At 41.0% G+C, this 19,994-nt stretch overlaps 1 protein-coding gene across 4 annotated transcripts in view; it reads right to left on the bottom strand.

Annotated features, from left to right (window-relative positions):
• Positions 1-19,994, bottom strand: part of ESR1 (estrogen receptor 1) — a 407,047-nt gene that overhangs the window by 235,832 nt on the left and 151,221 nt on the right. For all 4 annotated transcript variants that reach the window (XM_061428337.1, XM_061428335.1, XM_061428336.1 and 1 more), the window contains one exon: positions 9,469-9,659. In XM_061428337.1, the coding sequence (XP_061284321.1) occupies positions 9,469-9,659 (191 nt within the window). The remainder of the gene's footprint in view (positions 1-9,468; positions 9,660-19,994) is intronic.

Here is a 19,994-nt window from a genome sequence, read left to right as displayed (position 1 = left end):
CTTGCTTTTTATTTGAACATCATAAAAATGCTTATATTTGTTCCTGCTGTTTACTATTTTTATAGCTAATGTTTTGGTACCAGCATGTTCTCAAACTGGAAGATCCTGGAGAGCAGTATTTAGTCCTATTGGGCTAATTTGTGATTTTTCTACTTAGAAGGGCCTTGAACATAAACTTTTAATAATGAGAATGTTTCTTATAAGGTTTTGGTAAGATCCAGGAACTCATATTATCCTGAGAATCAAGAGGGTGTTTCTGGAGTTGCTTCTTCATTATTAATGGACAACCGTGAGGAAGTATTTAAAACATTCATGTCATCAAGTTTCTTTAAAATTTATTGAGGAAATCGATTCCAACTCCCACCAGAAGAGATTACTGCTTCTGTCTCTGTAGCTGCTGGATAATTCTATCCGGATATCCAATTATCATGTCAAATTCAGTATGTCTGGAATGTAACTTTCTCTTGTTGAGTCACTAAGTCACACCCAACTGTTCTTGGGACCCCATGGACTGTAGCTCACCAGGTTCCTCTGTCCATGCGATTTCCCAGGCAAGAATACTGGAGTGGGTTGTATTTCCTTCTGCAGGGGATCTTCTCCACTGACGGATCGATCCCACATCTCCAGCATTGGCAGGCAGGTTCTCTACCACTGTGCCACGAGGGCTAGTTTTTTCTAATCAGCCTTCCTCTTCATCTTCCCAGTTCAGGTAATGACACCATCATTTTCCCTCTGTTTTTTAACTTGTTCAACTTCCTTCTTTTCCAGATATTTCATATTGAATCATCTTAAAATAAGGTTATTCTTTCACTTATAATATTCTTCATGCTATTCCTTTTCCCATTTCACAATACCAACGTCGAGATTTAGTATGAAGTATGTCTAAGGTTTGTGAATAAGAGCCAAATTCATCCTCATGCTTTTTCAGTCGCTCCCTTCTCTGGTCCCTCCTATATGCCTTTGGCAGATAAATCTTAATTAAAGACTGTTTTGTCATCTCTCTCCCATGATTTAAAAAAATGGAATGGTTTTGTGTTTCCTAATCCTAACCTTCTTTTCATTCTTGTATTTATTCATTGAGTGACTCCTGTAATATGAAGTCTTGATTTGGATCTTGCTTTTGGGAGACTCACAGACAGAGAAAGACACACACACAAACATAAGCAGACCTTGGAGATTTTAAGGGCCAGGTTCCAGACTACTGCAATAAAGTGATCATCACAATAAAAGGAGTCACACAAATGCTTTTGTTTCCCAATACATATAAAAGTTATGTTTATACTATACTGTCTTCTATTGTGTACAATAGTATTATGTCTAAAAAATGTACATGCCTCAGTTAAAAAATACTCTATTGTTAGAAAACGCTAACCATCATCTGAGCCTTCAGCAAGTCACAGTCATTTTGCTGGTGGAGGGTCTTGCCTCAATGTTGATGGCTGATTACTGATCAGGGTAGTGGCTGCTGAAAGTGACAATTTCTTAAGACAACAAAGTTTGCAACATCGATTGAATTTTCCTTCGTCTTGAACAATCAGAGGCCACTGCATGGTTATTAATTAGCCTAATTTTAATAGTGTTGTGTCTCAGTTAATAGAGAGACCCAAGCAGAAGGGCAGAGAGTAGGGAACAGGTCATCACTGGAGCAGTCAGAACACACGACATTAATCAATTAAGTCAGTTATCATATATGGATTCAATTGATGATGCCCCCAAAATTACAATAGTAACATCTAAGGCCACTGATCACAGATCACTGTACAAACATAATAAGAATTTAAAAGTTTGAAATATTGTGAGAATTGCCAAAATGTAATAAAGCGAGATAAAGTGAGCAAATGCTGTTCAAAAAATGGCACAGATAAGACACTTGATGTAGGGTTGCCACAAACCTTCAATTTGTAAAAACACAGTATTTGCAAAGAGCACTAAATCAAAGTGCAATAAAACCTGATATGTCTGTACCTGCCATCCCAGGCAATGGGAACAAAATACAGTCATCCCAGAGTATCCTTGGGAAATTGGTTACAGGACCCCTTCGGATACCAAAATCTGTTCAAGTGCCTTATATAAAATAGCCATAGCATTTGCATATATGCCACACAAATCCTCCAGTATTTTTTGAATCATCTCCAGATTACTTATCATACCCAATATAATGTAAATGCAAATAGTTGTAAATGCAATGTCAATACTAGGTAAATAGTTAGCTGGCACAAGAAAAATTCAAGTTTTGCTTTTTGGAACTTTCTGGAAATTTTCTTTACTATTTTCAATCTGGAGTTAGTTGAATCCACAGATACAAAGTGTTGACTATAATATGGAGGGTCATAGGAGAGACAGAACTTCTGCATTAACATCAGGGGTTTGATACAAACACTTTTGACAAAAAGAAATTGTACAGGTAGATCTGGAAAGAAAGTCCCAGCAAAGAAATGGGATGATTATGTTTGAGTAACAGCAAGTAGCCCAATCTAGACAGTCTATTTCAGAAGTAGAAATGGTGACTTTAAAACAACTAAAAATACAGGCTAGGGCAAGACTGTGGAAATCCTTGAATGCTTGGTTGTCAAAGGATTATTCTGTGGGCCCTGAAAGTCATTAGAGAATTCTGTGCAAAGTGTTGATATGATTAGTGATTTGCTAATGTTAATAGACTGTGAGTGTGCAGACAGGTTTAGAAGGAGGAAACCAAATGAAGTAAATGAGTTAAATGGAGAAGGCAGAAGAAAAAAATTAAATTACTGCAATGATCATGATGAAAGTTAATGGGGCAAACTCTGGGTAGTGGGAGCTGAATGGATAGACATTAAAGAGATAGACTCAACAGGATTACACAACGCCTCTGATGGGAACCATCAGGGAAGGAGTGCAAACTGAAAAGATGAGGATAACAAGCTCCATGCTTCCAAGTCTGGACACGTAGGGGACTGTTGAGGGAACTGATATAAAGGCGGTCAGCAGGAGCTAGTGTTGGGGACGCACAGGAGTCACGAAGTAGCAAGGTTGCTAACACAAAATTGTTAAAACAGCATTAAGTGTTACCTCACACTTCTGGAGGCTAACAGTCTGAAATCAAGGTGTCAGCAGAGCCATGCTCCTACTGAAACCTGCAAGAATTACTTGCCTTCTGGTATTTGCCAGCAATCCTTGATGATCCCATGGCTTGTAGATGCATCACTTCAATATCTCTCTCCATCATCTCTGTCCAAGTTTCCTCTTCCAATAAGAACACTAGTCCTCTTGAATTACAGCTCCACCCCACTCTAGTATGGTGGAGCCTCACCTTAACTAATTGTACCTGCAATGACCCTATTTCCAAATAAGGTGACATGCTGAGGTACTGGGGGCTTAGAACTTCAATATATCTTTTGGGGGGACACAATACAACCCATAACACAGCAGCCCTCAACCTTCTGACATCAGGACCATTTTGGTGAAAGACAGTTTTACCATGGACCAGGGGAGGGGGATATTTTCAGGATGATTCAAACCCATTACATTTATTGGGCATTTTATTTCTATTATTATTACATTGGGATGTATAATGAAATAATTATACAGCTCACCATAATGCAAAATCAGTGGGCTCCCTGAACTTTTTTCCTGAGCTCAGATGGTAATGTCAGTGATGGGAAGCGACTGTTAATACAGATGAAGCTTGGCCGCTCACCCGCCACTCACCTCCTGCAGAGTGGAGTAGTACTGGTCCATAGCCCAGGGGTTGCAGACCCCTACCATAACAGATATATATGACAGTGCTTAGGAAGCTGGGCAGATACACGGATGAGAAGGAGAAAGGAACAGAGGCTGCAAACTCTGGGGAATGCCTGCATGTAGAGAGATGAAGAGGAAAAGCAAAGAGTCAGGGAGAAGACAAGAAGCCCTTGGTTCTTTCACAGTCGATTTACTCAATTTCCACTGTGCATTTCTTGGTTTATGCTATTTCACATTTCTGGAATTCTTCTCCAAACTTCTTAATGCCTATGAAAATCCTTCCATTCTTTTCAGGCCTATATCAAACATACCACTTGCATTAACACTTCTCTTGCTAACTTCTCTTAATCAAATAACTCCCTTTTCTGAGGTCTTCCTATAGGTTTTATCTGTCATTCTTTTGACTTCTTGCCATATTCTCTTATTTAACAGATGTGTGCTCAACATGACTATAGTCATGGGAGATATTGCAACAAACAAGGCCAGAAATCAGCTCTCACTGAGCTTCCATCCAAGTGTGGGCAGGAGTATTTGACCATGGCACCTGCTGCACGCATGCGTGCTCAGTTGCTAAGTCGTGTCCGACTCTTCTGTGACCCCATGTACTGCAGCCCGCCAGGCTCCTCTGAACATGGGGTTTCCCACGAAAGAATACTGGAGTGGGCAGCCATTCCCTTCTCCAGGGGATCTTCTTGATTTAGGATCGAACCCTTATCATCTCCATTGGCAGGTTGGTTCTTTACCACTGAGCCATCAGGGAAGCCTGGCACTTGTTGCAGACAGATAATCATCAATCAAGTGAATAAATTTTAAAGTTCATTAAGAAAAATAAATAAATAAAGTTCATTAAGGGTTTAAGGGCCTTAAAGAAAAAGTACTTTAAAAACAAACAAAAAAAACACTGAAGGCAAAGATTTGTAGGGTTATTTTTGGTGACATAATCAAGGGACACTTCTCTGAGAATACGATCTTGAACAGGAATTGAATGATAAGAAGCCAACCAAGTAGAGAGCTGAAAGTGAAGAAAAAAATAAAAGGGAACCACATGTGCTGAAGAAGGAACGCATGCAGTGTGTTGGGGGAAGAGAAGTATGGCCAACCTGGTTGGATTACAGTGATAGGGAGAGAAGTGAGCAGGGATACAACCATGCAGAGTACTTTAAGTCATGGAAAGGGATCTGGACTTTAACAGCAGTGAGCGTTTGAAGTACAAGAGCATGTGACCTGATTAATGCATCTGAAATACCTCTGCTGCTATAGTGTGGAGACTAGACTGTGGAGGGGCAAGTGGAGAAATATGGAGACCAAAAATGCAGGAATTTTGTGTGAATGTACTGCCAGAACCAACTCTGAGCCATATCCCTGAAAGGACTCCAGAGATAAGACAGCTCTGTAACAAGAGAGCAGCCTCCACTTCTACCCCATCCTCTGGCCTTTTCTAGACAGGAGTGCACATGTCAAGACAGAAGGCAACTGGAAATGGGAAACTAAACATAAAAACTAAACCATCTTGGGCAAACAACAGTGAGTTCCTAAGGACAAAGGAACTAAGTTATCTTTTCACAGACTAGCTGAACAAGCCTGAGGTTCCATGGAAAGTCAGTCTCTGCTCACCCCTGCTGCTGAGGGAGCTATCCAGGGTGCTGGACTCTCACCCTGAAGCTTTCTAAGGCCTGATGGGTCAGAATATCTGTTGTCCTTGTGGGACCCCCGCTGTGTTGCAAATTGGTACCATGTCCTTCTGGCCTTAGCTAACCTTTAAGCCCCAATGTGTGCCTGGGCCATGTCCATTTGGTGTCATGTTAAGCATCTTCCATAGATCCCTTAGAAAGAAAAGAAAAAGTGGCAGCATAGCTAGGGGTGTATAATAGGTTTCAGCCTCCACTGTGCCTCATGACCATTTATAATATGGGCCTTTATAACATTTATTTGTAATACTATGACCAAGCAGCAAGTTCTGTGGAGTCCTTTTTCCTCCAAATAATATTCAGATGAAGTACCTGGTTGCTGAAAGTGACAGTGAAAGTGTTAGTCGCTCAGTCATGTCCAACTCTTTGCGACCCCATGGACTGCAGCCCACCAGGCTCCTCTGCACATAGATTCTCCAGGCAAGAATACTGGAGTGGGTTGCCATGCCCTTCTCCAGGGGATCTTCCTGACTTAGGGATAGAACCTGGGTCTTCCACACTGCAGCCACCAGGGAAGCCCTAGTACCTGCCTGCTGAACCTATTTATATATATAATATATTTATTATTTATATATAAATAATGTTTGTTATTCATATATTTATATATAATAATAGTTATTCATATTTATTTATATGTATTTAGTTTATTTTATTTATTATTTAGTATATATATCTATATATACATATGAGTTTATACAACTCATCCAAGGGTCTCTGCCTACAACACATCTTAAGGAACACTGCCTCTCTACCTGCAATGATTAATAAATTCACAGAATATCCAATTTCACCCATCTCCCTTAAGTCATGTCCTTGACTTTGCTTTAAAAAAAAAAGTACGTTTGACTGGAAGCCATTACTAAATGTCTTGAGTGATCAAGCTCACACACTAAGTAGGGGATGAAACTCTGTATGTTTTCAAGTCAAACACTTTACCTCTTCAACTAAACACTTAGAACACTAGAGCAATCTGATGGATACTCATTTCTAGCTCTTTTCTTAAGTAAGAAGAAAAGCAGGGAGAGCTACAGCATCTTCAGAACTTTCTACCTGCATCATGTCAGACCCTTCACTGTCCTTAAATAGGCTTGAGGGCCAGTGTGATTTATAAAGAGTCATAGAAGTTCAGCAAAACTCTTTAGCTCCAAGTTAATAAGACTATGATGAGAAAGACTCTATTGCTCTGGTGTTTTCCTTTTATGTGCACAAACAAATCAAATAGATGGAAATGCCACAAAAGTAAAAAGGAAGTAAATTACTTTGTTTTTACACAGCCTAAGAATAAATACATGGCCCAGGAATGCCTTTGTTTAATCAAATTGTATATTAATTTTGTTAATTTTTATTCACAGAACTCCCCAAACTCTATCTTATCTCCTAGTCTTTGCTCACATACTCAGTTCTATTTTCATATACTCATCCTGCCCTTCTTTTTGCTTACTTGCAAAATCCTCCAGACAATTTTAAAACAGGAAACATTCTTTGAGAGCCTGACTAAACCCCCACCAGGAATGAGTGAAGCTTGGACCCTATAAGACCTGATTTCAACCTGTCTTGGTACTTATTATACTGTAATTTAATTGCTGATTTATTTGTTCATCTCTTCTACTACCTTTAAGCTCTATATGGATAAAGACTATGTCTTGCTTATAACTATATCTCCAGGACCTCACATAGTGCTTTGCCTAGTAGGGGCATTCGATAAACAAACTAATCCATTAGGGGACTTCATGACTTATAAGGTTCCCCCATCTTTAACAGTCTTTTTTCTGTTTTCTGTCCTGATGCCTTGATGTCTACAGACAATACTAAGTGCAACATGGCGTTACACGGCACAATCCTAAATGCTGAACCTCTGTGATAAAAAGAACTATGTGAAAATGCTGTCACTGTTCCTTGGAGGAAGGTCATTTCTACCCTCAATCTCAGTCTTTTTACATCTATAACTGCCAATATTTTCCCTATATTCATGTATTGTTTTCCCTATCTGTATCATAGCATAGCTCTTTATACCGACTTTCTAATTCTCTCATGAGAACAAATACCTTTGCCTCCTCCCCAAACAAATTCTAAATTTTGTGGGATTATGGATTATGTCTTACACATATTTTTATTTCTCTCAGAACATCTAGCACAGGTACAGAGTAAGTTCTCAATAAACATGAACAGATAAAACATTAGATTTGGAAATCATCAATTTCTCTTTTCATACATTAAATCAGGAGTCAGTGAATTACGGCCCACAGGCCAGTTGTACTTAGTTACCTGTTTGTGTATATAAAGTTTTGTTGGCACACATCCATTTATTTATATAGCGCCTGTGACTTCTTGCCGCAATGCCAAAGGTGCACAGCTGCTACAGACTGCATGACCTGCAAAGCCGAAATAGTTCCTCTCTGGTTCTTTGCAGAAAACCTTTGCTGACCACTCTTCTAAATCATTTTTATAGATAAGAGAACTCAGTCTCAGATAAATGACTTGCCCAAGTTTGCAGTTGAACCTATCCACTAAATCTGCCTCTGTCAGATGATTTCTCCATGTCAGATTAAATGCCTGATAAAAAATATGATATCTTAGATTATATAAAAGTAAATAAAAAGGAGGACCACAAATGAAGATGGCTGTCAAAAGACCTTTAAGGATTTATACTAACTTAAACCAAAATACAGATATAATTTTCCTAAATGAAATAGTGTCTGCTAGTAAAAATTAAATAGTCTATGTTGATACGTATATTCATATAAAAATTTACTTGCATATATTATAAATTTTAGTAAAATGCTGACAAAAAAAGGTCCAAGCCTTACAGTAGATTTCTAAAAGATGTAGAAAGTAATAGCTGTCCAAAAAAAGTGCTTTGTAAATGGACCAAGTTGACCTCACACACTGCTCTATTAAGATATGAATAGCCTTTTAAAAAATCCATCCACTGGCAATGGAAGGAAAAATAAATAGTGTGTATCATTCCCCAGCTTTCACCCCACATTAGGGCAGTGAAGAGCTACTGCAAAAAGTCTGTGAGAATAGTGATTCATTCTCTATTCAAAAGTGTCTGCAATCAGTACCTCTTAATTTAGTAGAGTCCGGTTTTTAACAAGTTACTTCAGTCTCAGTTTCTATACAGGGAATCACATAAAAACTCCATCGGAAATATTCTTAGTGCTTATATACTAAACTTTGCTTAAGCTGAAAAGGTAAAGGAATAAGAACAGAGAAAAATGGTCCAGTATTAAGACAAAAGATTAATCCAGCTAGACTGCTGTCAGACCTCTGTTCTTCTCAAAGGATCTTTCGTATAGATATTTTAGGTAGTAAAAATGATTGGTGGCCCACCCCCAGGGCATCCCCTATAGACAATATAGCAAAAGTATAGACACTCCTGGAGTAGAAATGAAATGTAGCCGGCAGTCTATCAGAGAAACTGCACTTGGAAAACGATATACAAGAAAAGGGTCAAAGCAGACACTGCGAATGAAATGAATGAAATGTTACGGGTGCATACTTAATAACTGTTTGGTACAAATAATACATCCCTTATTACTGAGTCTTCTCATTTTAGCAAAAGGTCATGTTCTCCATTGAGACAACAAAGAAGTGGAAGAAGAACAAGAGAAGAATGCGTTAAATTAGAATTGGTCTGGAGCAGAGATCAGAACACAATGCTTATCTAGACAAAGCCAAGTTGGAGAAATAACTATGTATGGATAATTAATATCACACAACATCACATAAGTCTAGCTGCCTACAACACACAAAGATCCACTTGCCATCCCCCAATCATGGCACAGACAACGGCTCAGAGAACCAGCTATTGAAATCCTCTTCCTGTAGAGTTGCTCAAGACTCTTGGGATCTTGCCAGATGGAGGAAGCATAATTACTCAGCCACAACTACCCTGACATTTGCCAACTCCTTCTCCTGGGACCTTATCTCTTCTCCATGTTTCTATCATAGATGCTAGTGCACTCACTAGGTATTAGCGTTTCCTGATCATATGTCTTCCTCTGTTGCTTCCCCTCTTAGGATTAAAAAATGGGATGAGTTGTTTGCAACACACTATTACCTTGAATACTTCTCTTGAAGAAGGCCTTACAGCCCTCGCAAGACCAAACTCCGTAATGGTAGCCTGAGGCATAGTCATTGCACACTGCACAGTAGCGAGTCTCCTTGGCAGATTCCATGGCCATGCTTCCCTTGTCACTGGTACTGGCCAATCTCTCTCTGCCACCCTGGCGTCGATTATCTGAATTTGGCCTGGGGAAAAAAATAGGAGAAAAAACAAAACAAAACAAAACAAAAAAACCAGTGAATCCATTAACATTAGAAAAGTAAAACATGCACTATCCTCTAAAGAATAAGAGGCTTGGAAGATGTAGCAGATCCACTTTATTCTGACATTTTGAAATAATGAATCATAATGTAAGCTAATCTTTCATTACCTCTGCAACTGTCTGTTGCAGCAAAAGGTGTTTGCCTATTATATTAACCTTGAGGGGAAATTGTTTATTGCAAATCTGCTTAAAAAATGGACTGCCTACACCGGAATATATTATTCAGAAAATGACAAAATGAAATTAGCTGGTTTCTATTAGATTTATTCATCTTTTTAAGGGTTCACAATGAACTCAGAACCATTAGAGACCAATGCTCATTCCAATTCTAGACCATGCTAAGGGTCTTTAGAAAGTGGAGACAAAGCATAAAAAAGAGGAACATTTGAAACTCAGATGAACCAATGAGCCATGAAGAACAAGTGCAGAAAGATAATTCAAATTTTTATGTCACTGTTATCAGATAACCCTAGGTATCAGTTGTTTAGACTTGGCTATAACTTGAGCATACTAGTCAATGTTCAATATTCCTCTTCAAGAACATGCAGAATGAGAAGAACAGAAGAACACAAGTCATTACACCAGCCTTGAAAATTTTTAGGGAGGAAGCACATCTCAGAAAAGAAACTGAGAAAGTACAAACAAAAGTTCTGGGAGATCCAAGGAAATGGGGAAGCAAAGAGTTTAAAGAAGTAGAAAGCTTTAAGAAGGAGAGACTGATAAAGTGAAGTTGGATTTGACATGAAGAACACTTGGCAAGGAGTCTCAGTAGACAGTACAAGCCAACCCAGTGGCTGGAGAGTGGATGGAATGTAAGGAAATAAAAATAAATGAGGGCCATTTCTTTGAGAACTTGATGCAAATGCGAAGAGAAAGAGATAGGGTTGTCACTGAAGAATATAAAGATGAGAAAGGATTTTCTCCCTGGAGGGAACTTGAGAAGTCACGCAGATTGAATGGGCCAGCAGGCAGGGAATGGTGGAAGGTACAAGGAAGGGAAAAGAGAATAAAGTCAGGAAGAAAAGTAAAGCAGTCGGGATTAAAGACACAGGTAGAAGGAACAGCCTCACTGAAGATACCTTGAAGAAGACAGGGAGAAACGAGATCAGGAAAGGAGTAGATGAGACTAGGTTTGTATCGCTCATGGAGCCAAGTATAGGAGCAGAAATTACCCTGACCCCAGGATTTGCTGGGCATGCACAACAGAATAAAGGTAGAAGGCTGGGGAGCGTGTGGCCGGAGCCCAGCACAGTGCCTGGTATGTGGCTGGCACTCTATACTATCTTGAAATGAATGAACAGTTGTCCAGGGTATATAGGGGAAAAAAAGAAGTAGAAAACTATTTGAAGGAGAAATGGAATGAAGCCTATGACATTTAAAAAGAAAATAAGATGAGATAAAGTGAACTGAAGATAGAACTTCCAGGGTCTCTTGGTTAAGGAAACTCACACTTCCTGCTTTCCACTGACTGCCCAAATAACCAGACCACCCTGCCCATCACCATTCCTTCCTTTCACAAGCCTTGACCTTCCTTTTAGGGCTTCCCTGGTGACTCAGATGGTAAAGAATCTGGCCGCAATGTGGAAGACCCGGGTTCAAATCACAGGTTGGGAAGATCCCCTGGAGAAGGGAATGGCAACCCACTCCAGTACTCTTGCCTGGAAAATCCCATGGGCAGAGGAGCCTGGAAGGCTACTGTTCTTGGGGTCTCAAAGAGTCAGGCACAACTAAACTTAGCACGCATATCTTTCCTTTTAGTTCAAATTTTGCAGTCCTTCCCTGCTCTCGTCACTTATTAATACTGTCCACAATCTTGTGGCAGTGGTCCTCAAACTACATTTGCCATATTCACAAGACAACTAGCTCCTTGGGTTGAGTCAATTTTTTTCCATTCTAAATGACTTAGCTCTTGGGTTGGCAGCCACAAATAGGAGTTCTTTGTTTTTTAATATCCTCAGAAAGCACTGCCTGTAGTTCATTTCTTACCCATCTCTTTCCATTTCATCACCATGCCATCCACACCCCCCTACATAACCTCAAATCTTTTTACTGTTTATTTACTCACATCTCATGCACAAGTCAAGTCAGCAGATAGCAGTTGTGAATATTTCACTATAGAAGCTTAGCATCTAGAGAGGGAAGGGGTGGTTAGCAAGTGTGACATTCACAAACTTGGTGTCTTATACAGCTTTTTAAGTACTGAAAGTGAAAGTCGCTCAGTCGTGTCCAACTCTTTGCTACCCCATGGACTATACTGTCCATGGAATTCTCCAGGCCAGAATACTGGAGTGGGTAGCCTTTCCCTTCTCCAGGGGATCTTCTCAGCCCAAGGATTGAATCCAGATCTCCTGCACTGCAGGCAGATTTTTACCAGCTGAGCCACAAAGGAAGCCCAACAATACTGGAATTGGTAGCCTATCCCTTCTCCAGCAGATCTTCCCAACCCAGGAATCAAACCGGGATCTCCCGCATTGCGGGCAGATTCTTTACCATCTGAGCTATGAGGGAAGTGCTTTAAGTATTAAGCCCTATATTAATAACTAGCTTAGCACCTAACACATAGGAAGCATTCAATACACATTTGATGAATGAATGAATGAATAGTATGTGCATGGACAGAAGTTCCAAGGTATTAAGTATCCTCCACCCATCCCTGCATAATAAGACACTGTATTTTTTTTTTAAATAGCGGTAAGATACACATAACATAAAATCGATCATCTTAACCATTTTTAAATGTGCTATTCAGCAATAAGTATATTCACATTGGTGTACAACCAATCTCCAGAAATTTTCCATCTCACAAAACTGAAACTCTTTACCCATTAAACAACAACTCATTTCTTCTTCTCCAGCCCCTGGCAATCACCATTCTACATTCTGTCTCTATACATTGGATACTCTACATATTTCACATAAGCAGAATCACACAGTATTTGTCTTTTTGTGACTGGCTTATTTCACTTAGCATCATCTATGCATGAATTCCTCTCTTATCAGCTACCCCTAATCCCCATACACTGGAGGTAATATATCCTTGTTTTGAATTCAATAGCCGGCCTTCATTTCTCTTCTGCTACTTACAACATTATCACTCCTTCAATTGTACATTCTCGTCTTCATTGCTGTCCACTAGGTTCCCTGTGTCTTATTCATCGTTGGAACTCTGAGTGTTCATAGCACAAAGCCTCTTCCAGAATAGGAACTCAATAAATATTGATAGCAAATGAATTAATCAATGGCTGAGTTGATAATATAACAATTTTCAAAACAATATAATAGGCTATGCATATACTGTTTTTAAGAATATTGGTAAAAGATGTAAGAGCAAAAGCCCATTTTTCCCAGACCCAGCACAGTGGTGTGCTGTCAGCAAAGTGCCTTTCATCTACACTTTATCTTTCAGATAGCCCTGGAGTACTGAAAATTCACTGTAGACATAGGGTGTGAGATCAGAAGGCTTCGGAGAAGATGAGGGGGATATTACATTGGCCACATCTCCTCTCCATTAAGCAACATTTTTATCCAATTGGGAAACTCATGTGAATAACACTGTCAGTCATCATTTGAGCTCAGCCCTGCTCTACAAAGACTCCCAAGCCAGGGTTTCATGAAAAAAAATAATAATAATATAATCCAGATCAAGTAAAAGGGCAAGTGAGGTCCTCTCACAGGCTGTGAAGCCCTGTCACACCTTAAAATGCAACAGTCAAGGCTGTTGAGTTAAACCAAGCTCATCTGGCCCAACTGCATCCAGATAGAGATCTGTGTCCTCAGAATGCAGATGAACTTGGCCAGGTAAACTGCAGTGGAAAGACACAGAGTGGGAGGTCTCCGGTCTGGACTCAGACCAAGACACAAGAGTGGGCCAGGCACCAACCCAAGGTGAGAACAGTCCCCAGGGATGAGCTTACTTACGGATCCTGGACTCATCTCTTCCGGCTGTCCTCTGCCTGGTCTTGCCCGACTGCAGCTATCACAGACCCAGAACTCTTAACCTCACACCTCACCGGTAGCAAGTGCTTCTATTACACTTAGGGCAATCTTTCTTCTTCTTCCTCTATCTGCCTTGGGCTTTTTTATTTCCATAGGACCAATATCAACTACTCTCTTTCATTTCAGTTCAGATCAGTCGCTCAGTCATGTCCAACTCTTTGTGACCCCATGAATTGCAGCATGCCATCACCAACTCCCGGAGTTCACTCAGACTCAACGTGCATCGAGTCAGTGATGTCATCCAGCCATCTCATCCTCTGTCGTCCCCTTCTCCTCCTACCCCCAACCCCTGCCCCCCCCCCCACCCAGCATCAGAGTCTTTTCCAATGAGTCAACTCTTTGCATGAGGTGGCCAAAGTACTGGAGTTTCAACTTTAGCATCATTCCTTCCAAAGAAATCCCAGGGCTGATCTCCTTCAGAATGGACTGGTTTGATCTCCTTGCAGTCCAAGGGACTCTCAAGAGTCTTCTCCAACACCATAGTTCAAAGGCATCAATTCTTCAGTGCTCAGCTTTCTTCACAGTCCAACTCTCACATCCATACATGACCACTGGAAAAACCATAGCCTTGACTAGACGGACCTTTGTTGGCAAAGTAATGCCTCTGCTTTTCAATATGCTATCCAGGTTGGTCATAACTTTTCTTCTAAGGAGTAAGCGTCTTTTTATTTCATGGCTGCAGTCACCATCTGCAGTGATTTTGGAGCCCCGAAAAATAAAGTCTGACACTGTTTCCACTGTTTCCCCATCTATTTGCCATGAAGTGATGGGACCAGATGCCATGATCTTCGTTTTCTGAATGTTGAGCTTTAAGCCAACTTTTTCACTCTCCTCTTTCACTTTCATCAAGAGGCTTTTTTTAGTTCCTCTTCACTTTCTGCCATAAGGGTGGTGTCATCTGCATATCTGAGGTGATTGATATTTCTCCCGGTAATCTTGATTCCAGCTTGTGCTTCTTCCAGCCCAGCGTTTCTCATGAAGTACTCTGCATATAAGTTAAATAAGTAGGATGACAACATACAGCCTTGATGTACTCCTTTTCCTATTTTGAACCAGTCTGTTGTTCCATGTCCAGTTCTAACTATTGCTTCCTGACCTACATACAGATTTCTCAAGAGGCAGGTCAGGGGGTCTGGTATTCCCATCTCTTTCAGAATTTTCGAGTTTGTGGTGATCCACACAGTCAAAGGCTTTGGCATAGTCAATAAAGCAGAAATAGATGTTTTTCTGGAACTCTCTAGCTTTTTCAATGATCCAACGGATGTTGGCAATATGATCTTTGGTTCCTCTGCCTTTCCTAAATCCAGCTTAAACATCTGGACGTTCACAGTTCACATACTGTTGAAGTCTGGCTTGGAGAAGTTTGAGCATTACTTTGCTAGTGTGTTAGATGAGTGCAATTGTGCAGTAGTTTGAGCATTCTTTGGCATTGCCTTTCTTTGGGATTGAAAAGAAAACTGACTTTTTCCAGTCTTGTGGCTGTTCTTTAGCTCTACAGAATACCTTTAAGGATTCTCTGAAAAGAAGTAGGGTAGATGCTTGAGTGAGACATGGAGGGATGTTTCGCATCAGTGACTTAACAAGTTGCAACTCTGATGCACATAAATGACTAAGGAGTGGAATAAAGTAATGGCAGGGGAAAAGCAGAAGCTGGAGAGCATCAGATAACAAAAGACACCACCACTGCAACTATGGAAACTGGGAACCCAACTGATTTAGATTTAGTTCCATTTTTATTACATCAGTTTGACAACCACATGTTGGGTTGGCTAAAAAGTTCAATTTTTTTTCCTTTAGCCAGCTCTAGATGTTTTCTTTAATATCATTTGAAACAATTTTGTTAGACAGTAATGCAACAGCTGTCATATCAGTGAGCATTTTTAAAAAATTTTATTAGAACTGATGAATTTGGGGGCAGCCATTTTAGATGAAAGAAAAAAAAGCAACATATTCGGCATACGTGTCTTTTGTTTTTACTTAAAAAACCAAAGGAAAGAAACGTTTTGGCCAACCTGATATTTCCAAATGGATGCCCCACTGATATTACATATTTGATATGATTTAAGAGAGATGTTGGAAGGCATTCATATTGGGGTCAGAGAGTGCACTTTCTTGGACCAAGTGAAAAACAGAGCCTAATAAAAAGAATTTGCCGGGAAGATTTTCATTAATCAAAGGAAAAGTTTGAAGCTCAATGTAATCAAATACCGTTGATTTTCCAACCATAAATCATGGTACCAGCCATCCAAAAGCTCTATTCCCCTGATTAGCCAAGCACTGAAAGAAAAAAATTTAAAGCCTTGGTTTCTAAAGGAAATATTTTTGCAAAGTTAAATTAAAGGAACCAACAAATACCCACTCTCTAGAAATGTGGGAGTAATTGAGTGCTAGTGGAATAACTTCGTGAGCTTCCCTCACCAAGTTCCCACTGTTGTGAGCCAAGTTCCCTGAACTTTCTTTTCATGGCATTTACCACAATTTCCAGCCCTATGTTTGAGTGATTATTGACAAATATATGCTCCCTGTGAAGGCCATGAAGGTCCATGAAGGTGGGGACCATGTCTCACTTGCTCCCAATTTTAACTGACACACAGTAGGTCCTTAATAAACATTTGCTAAATGTACCTCCTGCATCTAATCCATAATCAAATTTAGTCCATCGTTTCTGCAAAACACAAGGCCTATGCCTCTTTGCATTCTGGTTTTCATCATTCTTGCCTGAGAAAACAATACTCCATGTCTCGGTTACTAGAATTTATGTCTGTCTCCCGCTAGCGGCTCAGAAGATAAAAAAATTGCCTGCAATGAAGGAGACTGGAGCTCCATCCCTGGGTCGGGAAGATTCCCTGGAGAGGGAAATGGCAACTCACTCCAATATTCTTGCCTGGGAAATCCCATGGGTAGAGGATCCTGGCAGGCTACAGTTCATGGGGTCGCGAAGAGTCAGACATGCCTGGGCAACTAACAGTCTCAGTTTCAGTTTCCCATCATTCCTCAAACTCACCCTGCCAACCAATGTCCAAAGAACTGTCATAAAAGAAAACATTCATCTCTCAATGACTTCTCATTGCCTACACCCAGAAATAATTACCTTCTGGGGGCTCGTGGACCTGTTTGATCATCTAATGAAAATTCTGAAACTATCTAGAAAACACACACAAACAAATTCTCAAACTTCTACATATAATTTTAGGGGAGTCATAAACCAGCGAAATTCTAGTTAAAAAATCATCAGCAAATAAAATTAAGCCCAAATGCTTGAATTCCCTGCTCCAGTCAGTACTGATCTCTTTGTAGCTTCCTGAGCAAAATTTTATCAAACCCACCTCTGAGAGACTGCTCACACTATGCTCCCCACATAATCACTGCCTATCATATAGACATCTCAGCTATCAGATAAAACCAAGCTTCCTTCCCCACATTCCGTAAGGTTTATTTTATGTATCCCAACTCATATTGGCTTAGCTTTAAATTCTTACAGCAGGTAAAGTCTTCACCACTTCTCTGGACACCAACTTAGATCTCACTGGCGACTACTCCACCACTATTGATATTTACTATGCATTTCCTTCCCTCACCAGGCTCCTAAACGTCAATATTCCTTGAAGCTCTGCCTCCAGCCCTCACCTTCTCAGCTGACAGCTCTTTGTAGGTATCTCAGCCCTGTGTGTGGCCACACGAAACTGCCTTCTCATACTCTTCTCCTGGACAGCAGACCTAGATGCTAACGACCCACTCTGCAGCTCCTACTGATCTACCCAAAGAAACCTTAACCTTAATGTGTACAAAACTGAAGTCAGGATCTTTCCCCCAAAGGTTGCTCTTACCCTTGCATTCCCAGTCTTGGCCCCTGGGCTAGTAATCCACCTGAGGCATTCAAGCATACTGTTCCCTCTGCCTAGAACAGTCTCTTCCTCACCTGCTGAAGAACTCATATTCATCCTCCAGTTCAAAGTTTAAACTTAACTTCCTCCCTGGGGCTTTGCTGACCCTCATGAGCTAGGTTAGATGGACCCCAAACTCCCCCAATTATAGTAGAGGTCTTCACTTCCTATGATATTGTGATTTTTTAATAAGAAATATATATTTGGTCTGTGCAAGGCCACCGGGCTCCTAAAACCCCAAGTGATGAAAGCAACAAAGATGTCTCTTGTTATGTTAGTGAAGTGACTTTTGCACCCCACCTAAGGAGGGGGGTTGTTTGCCAGGGGAACCAGCCAAGCCTAGAGGGGTGGAACTTTCAGTTCTACCCGCCTGATTCAGGGGGAAGGGGAAGGTCTGGAGGTTGTATATATCACCAGTGGCCAATGATTTAATCAGTTGTGTCTATGTAATGGAGCCTCCATAAAACCCCAAAAGAACAGGGTTCAGAGCTTCTGGGTAAGTGAACACATGGAGATTTGGGGAGAGTGGGGCAGCTGGAGAGGCATGGGAGCTCTGTGCCCCTTCCCCATGTCTTGCCCTATGCATCGCTTCCTTCTAGCTATTGAGCTAGTGAGTCAAATGTTTATAATAAACCAGTAATTCAGCAAGCAAAAGGTTTCTCTCAGTTCTTGAGCCTTTCTAGCAAATTAATCAAACCCACGCAGAAACTAGGATTTAAAGCCAGTTGGTCAGAAACACAGGTGATGACCAGGGCTTGCTTCTGACCGGCTTTTAAAGTGAGGGGATCTCATGAGACGGAGCCCTTAACCTATGGGATCTGATGTCACCTCCAGGGAACGAGTGTCAAAACTGAGTTCATGGCATCGGTGGTGTGCTAAAACACGTGCACATCCAGAGTGGAGTCAGAATCACACTTTTGAACTGTGGTGTTGGGAGTCCCTTGGACTGCAAGGAGATCCAACCAGTCCATCCTAAAGGAAATCAGTCCTGAATATTCATTGGAAGGACTGATGCTGAAGCTGAAAGTCCAATACTTTAGCCACCTGATGCGAAGAACTGACTCATTGGAAAAGACCCTGATGCTGGGAAAGATCGAAGGTGGGAGGAGAAGGGGACGACAGAGGATGAGATGGTTGGATGCCATCACCGACTCTATGGACATGAGTTTGAGTAAATTCCGGGAGTTGGTGATGGACAGGGAGGCCTGGTGTGCTGCAGTGCATAGGGTCACAAAGAGTTGGACAAGACTGAGCAACTGAACTGAACTGATTAAAAACCCTCATGGCTTCCCAGCATACCGAGAATAAAATTCAAAGGCCCAGCACCTTCTGTCCCCCAGCTGCACTCTCACTGACTCCTCACACTCCTTTTCTCACTCACCAAGTTCCAAGTCCTGAAATCACTGCTGCTCCACAAACACCAAGCGCATACACGTCTCAGCACTCTTTTCCTGACATACTTCCTCTCTCCATCAGGGTTTCTCACCTCAGAAAGCCTCTCCTGATCTAACATAAGCCTCCTATTACTGCTCACCCTAATGATGGTTTGGTTTTTCTTTACAGCTACCTAATACCAAACCGAATGCTAACATTAACATAATATGTGTCTTCCCTGAACATGAGCTTCCTTTCCCCAAAGCCTTGAAGACAGCCTGGCAAAGAAAGAATTGCTGAATGAACAAGTACATAAATAAATCATTGAGGCAACGGGCCAACACTTTTGTTGTGCTCTGTTTAATTATCTTTCTTACCCCATACACTGTAACGTCTTCCTTGGCAGAACTGCAGTGACCTCACTCTGTGTGGTTTCTCCCTGCTCACGTTCAGCACAGTCTGACACACAGGTAAGTGACTGACAAACATCTGTCATCTGAGTTAAGGTGCAGACACGGTGACTTTTCTGGAAAGTTTTCCCAACTTGCTGCCTGTAACCCCCACAACACAACCCTGTCCTCCATATCCTAGCAAGAGCAAAATGGACCTCGATTTGAAATCCATCACATCTCTTCAGCATCTATCATAAGGCTTCTTAACCTTCTTCCTCTGGCTGGACTCCAGGAAAACACCCTTATTTCCAGAAACACAGATTTTGCTTATAATCTTTGGGGTGTTCATGGGCATGCTGAAGTCCATGAAAAATGGAAGTGTTACTTGCTCAGTCTTGTCTTTGCCACCCATGGACTAAAGCCTGCCAGGCTCCTCTGTCTATGGAATTCTCCAGGCAAGAGTACTGAAGTGGGTTGCCATTCCCTTCTCCATGAGAATCTTTCTGATCCAGGGATCGAACCCAGGTCTCCTGCATTGCATGGGGATTCTTTACCATCTGAGCCACCAATAGACTCACCAGTAAGTCCATGATCGGTCTTAAAAGACTTTAG

The sequence above is a fragment of the Bos javanicus genome, chromosome 9 (genome assembly GCF_032452875.1).
Source record: "Bos javanicus breed banteng chromosome 9, ARS-OSU_banteng_1.0, whole genome shotgun sequence".
NCBI classification, from domain to species: Eukaryota; Metazoa; Chordata; class Mammalia; order Artiodactyla; family Bovidae; genus Bos; species Bos javanicus.
The sequence above is the reverse complement of the archived record's forward strand: the minus strand, read 5'-3'. Positions and strand labels throughout refer to the sequence as shown.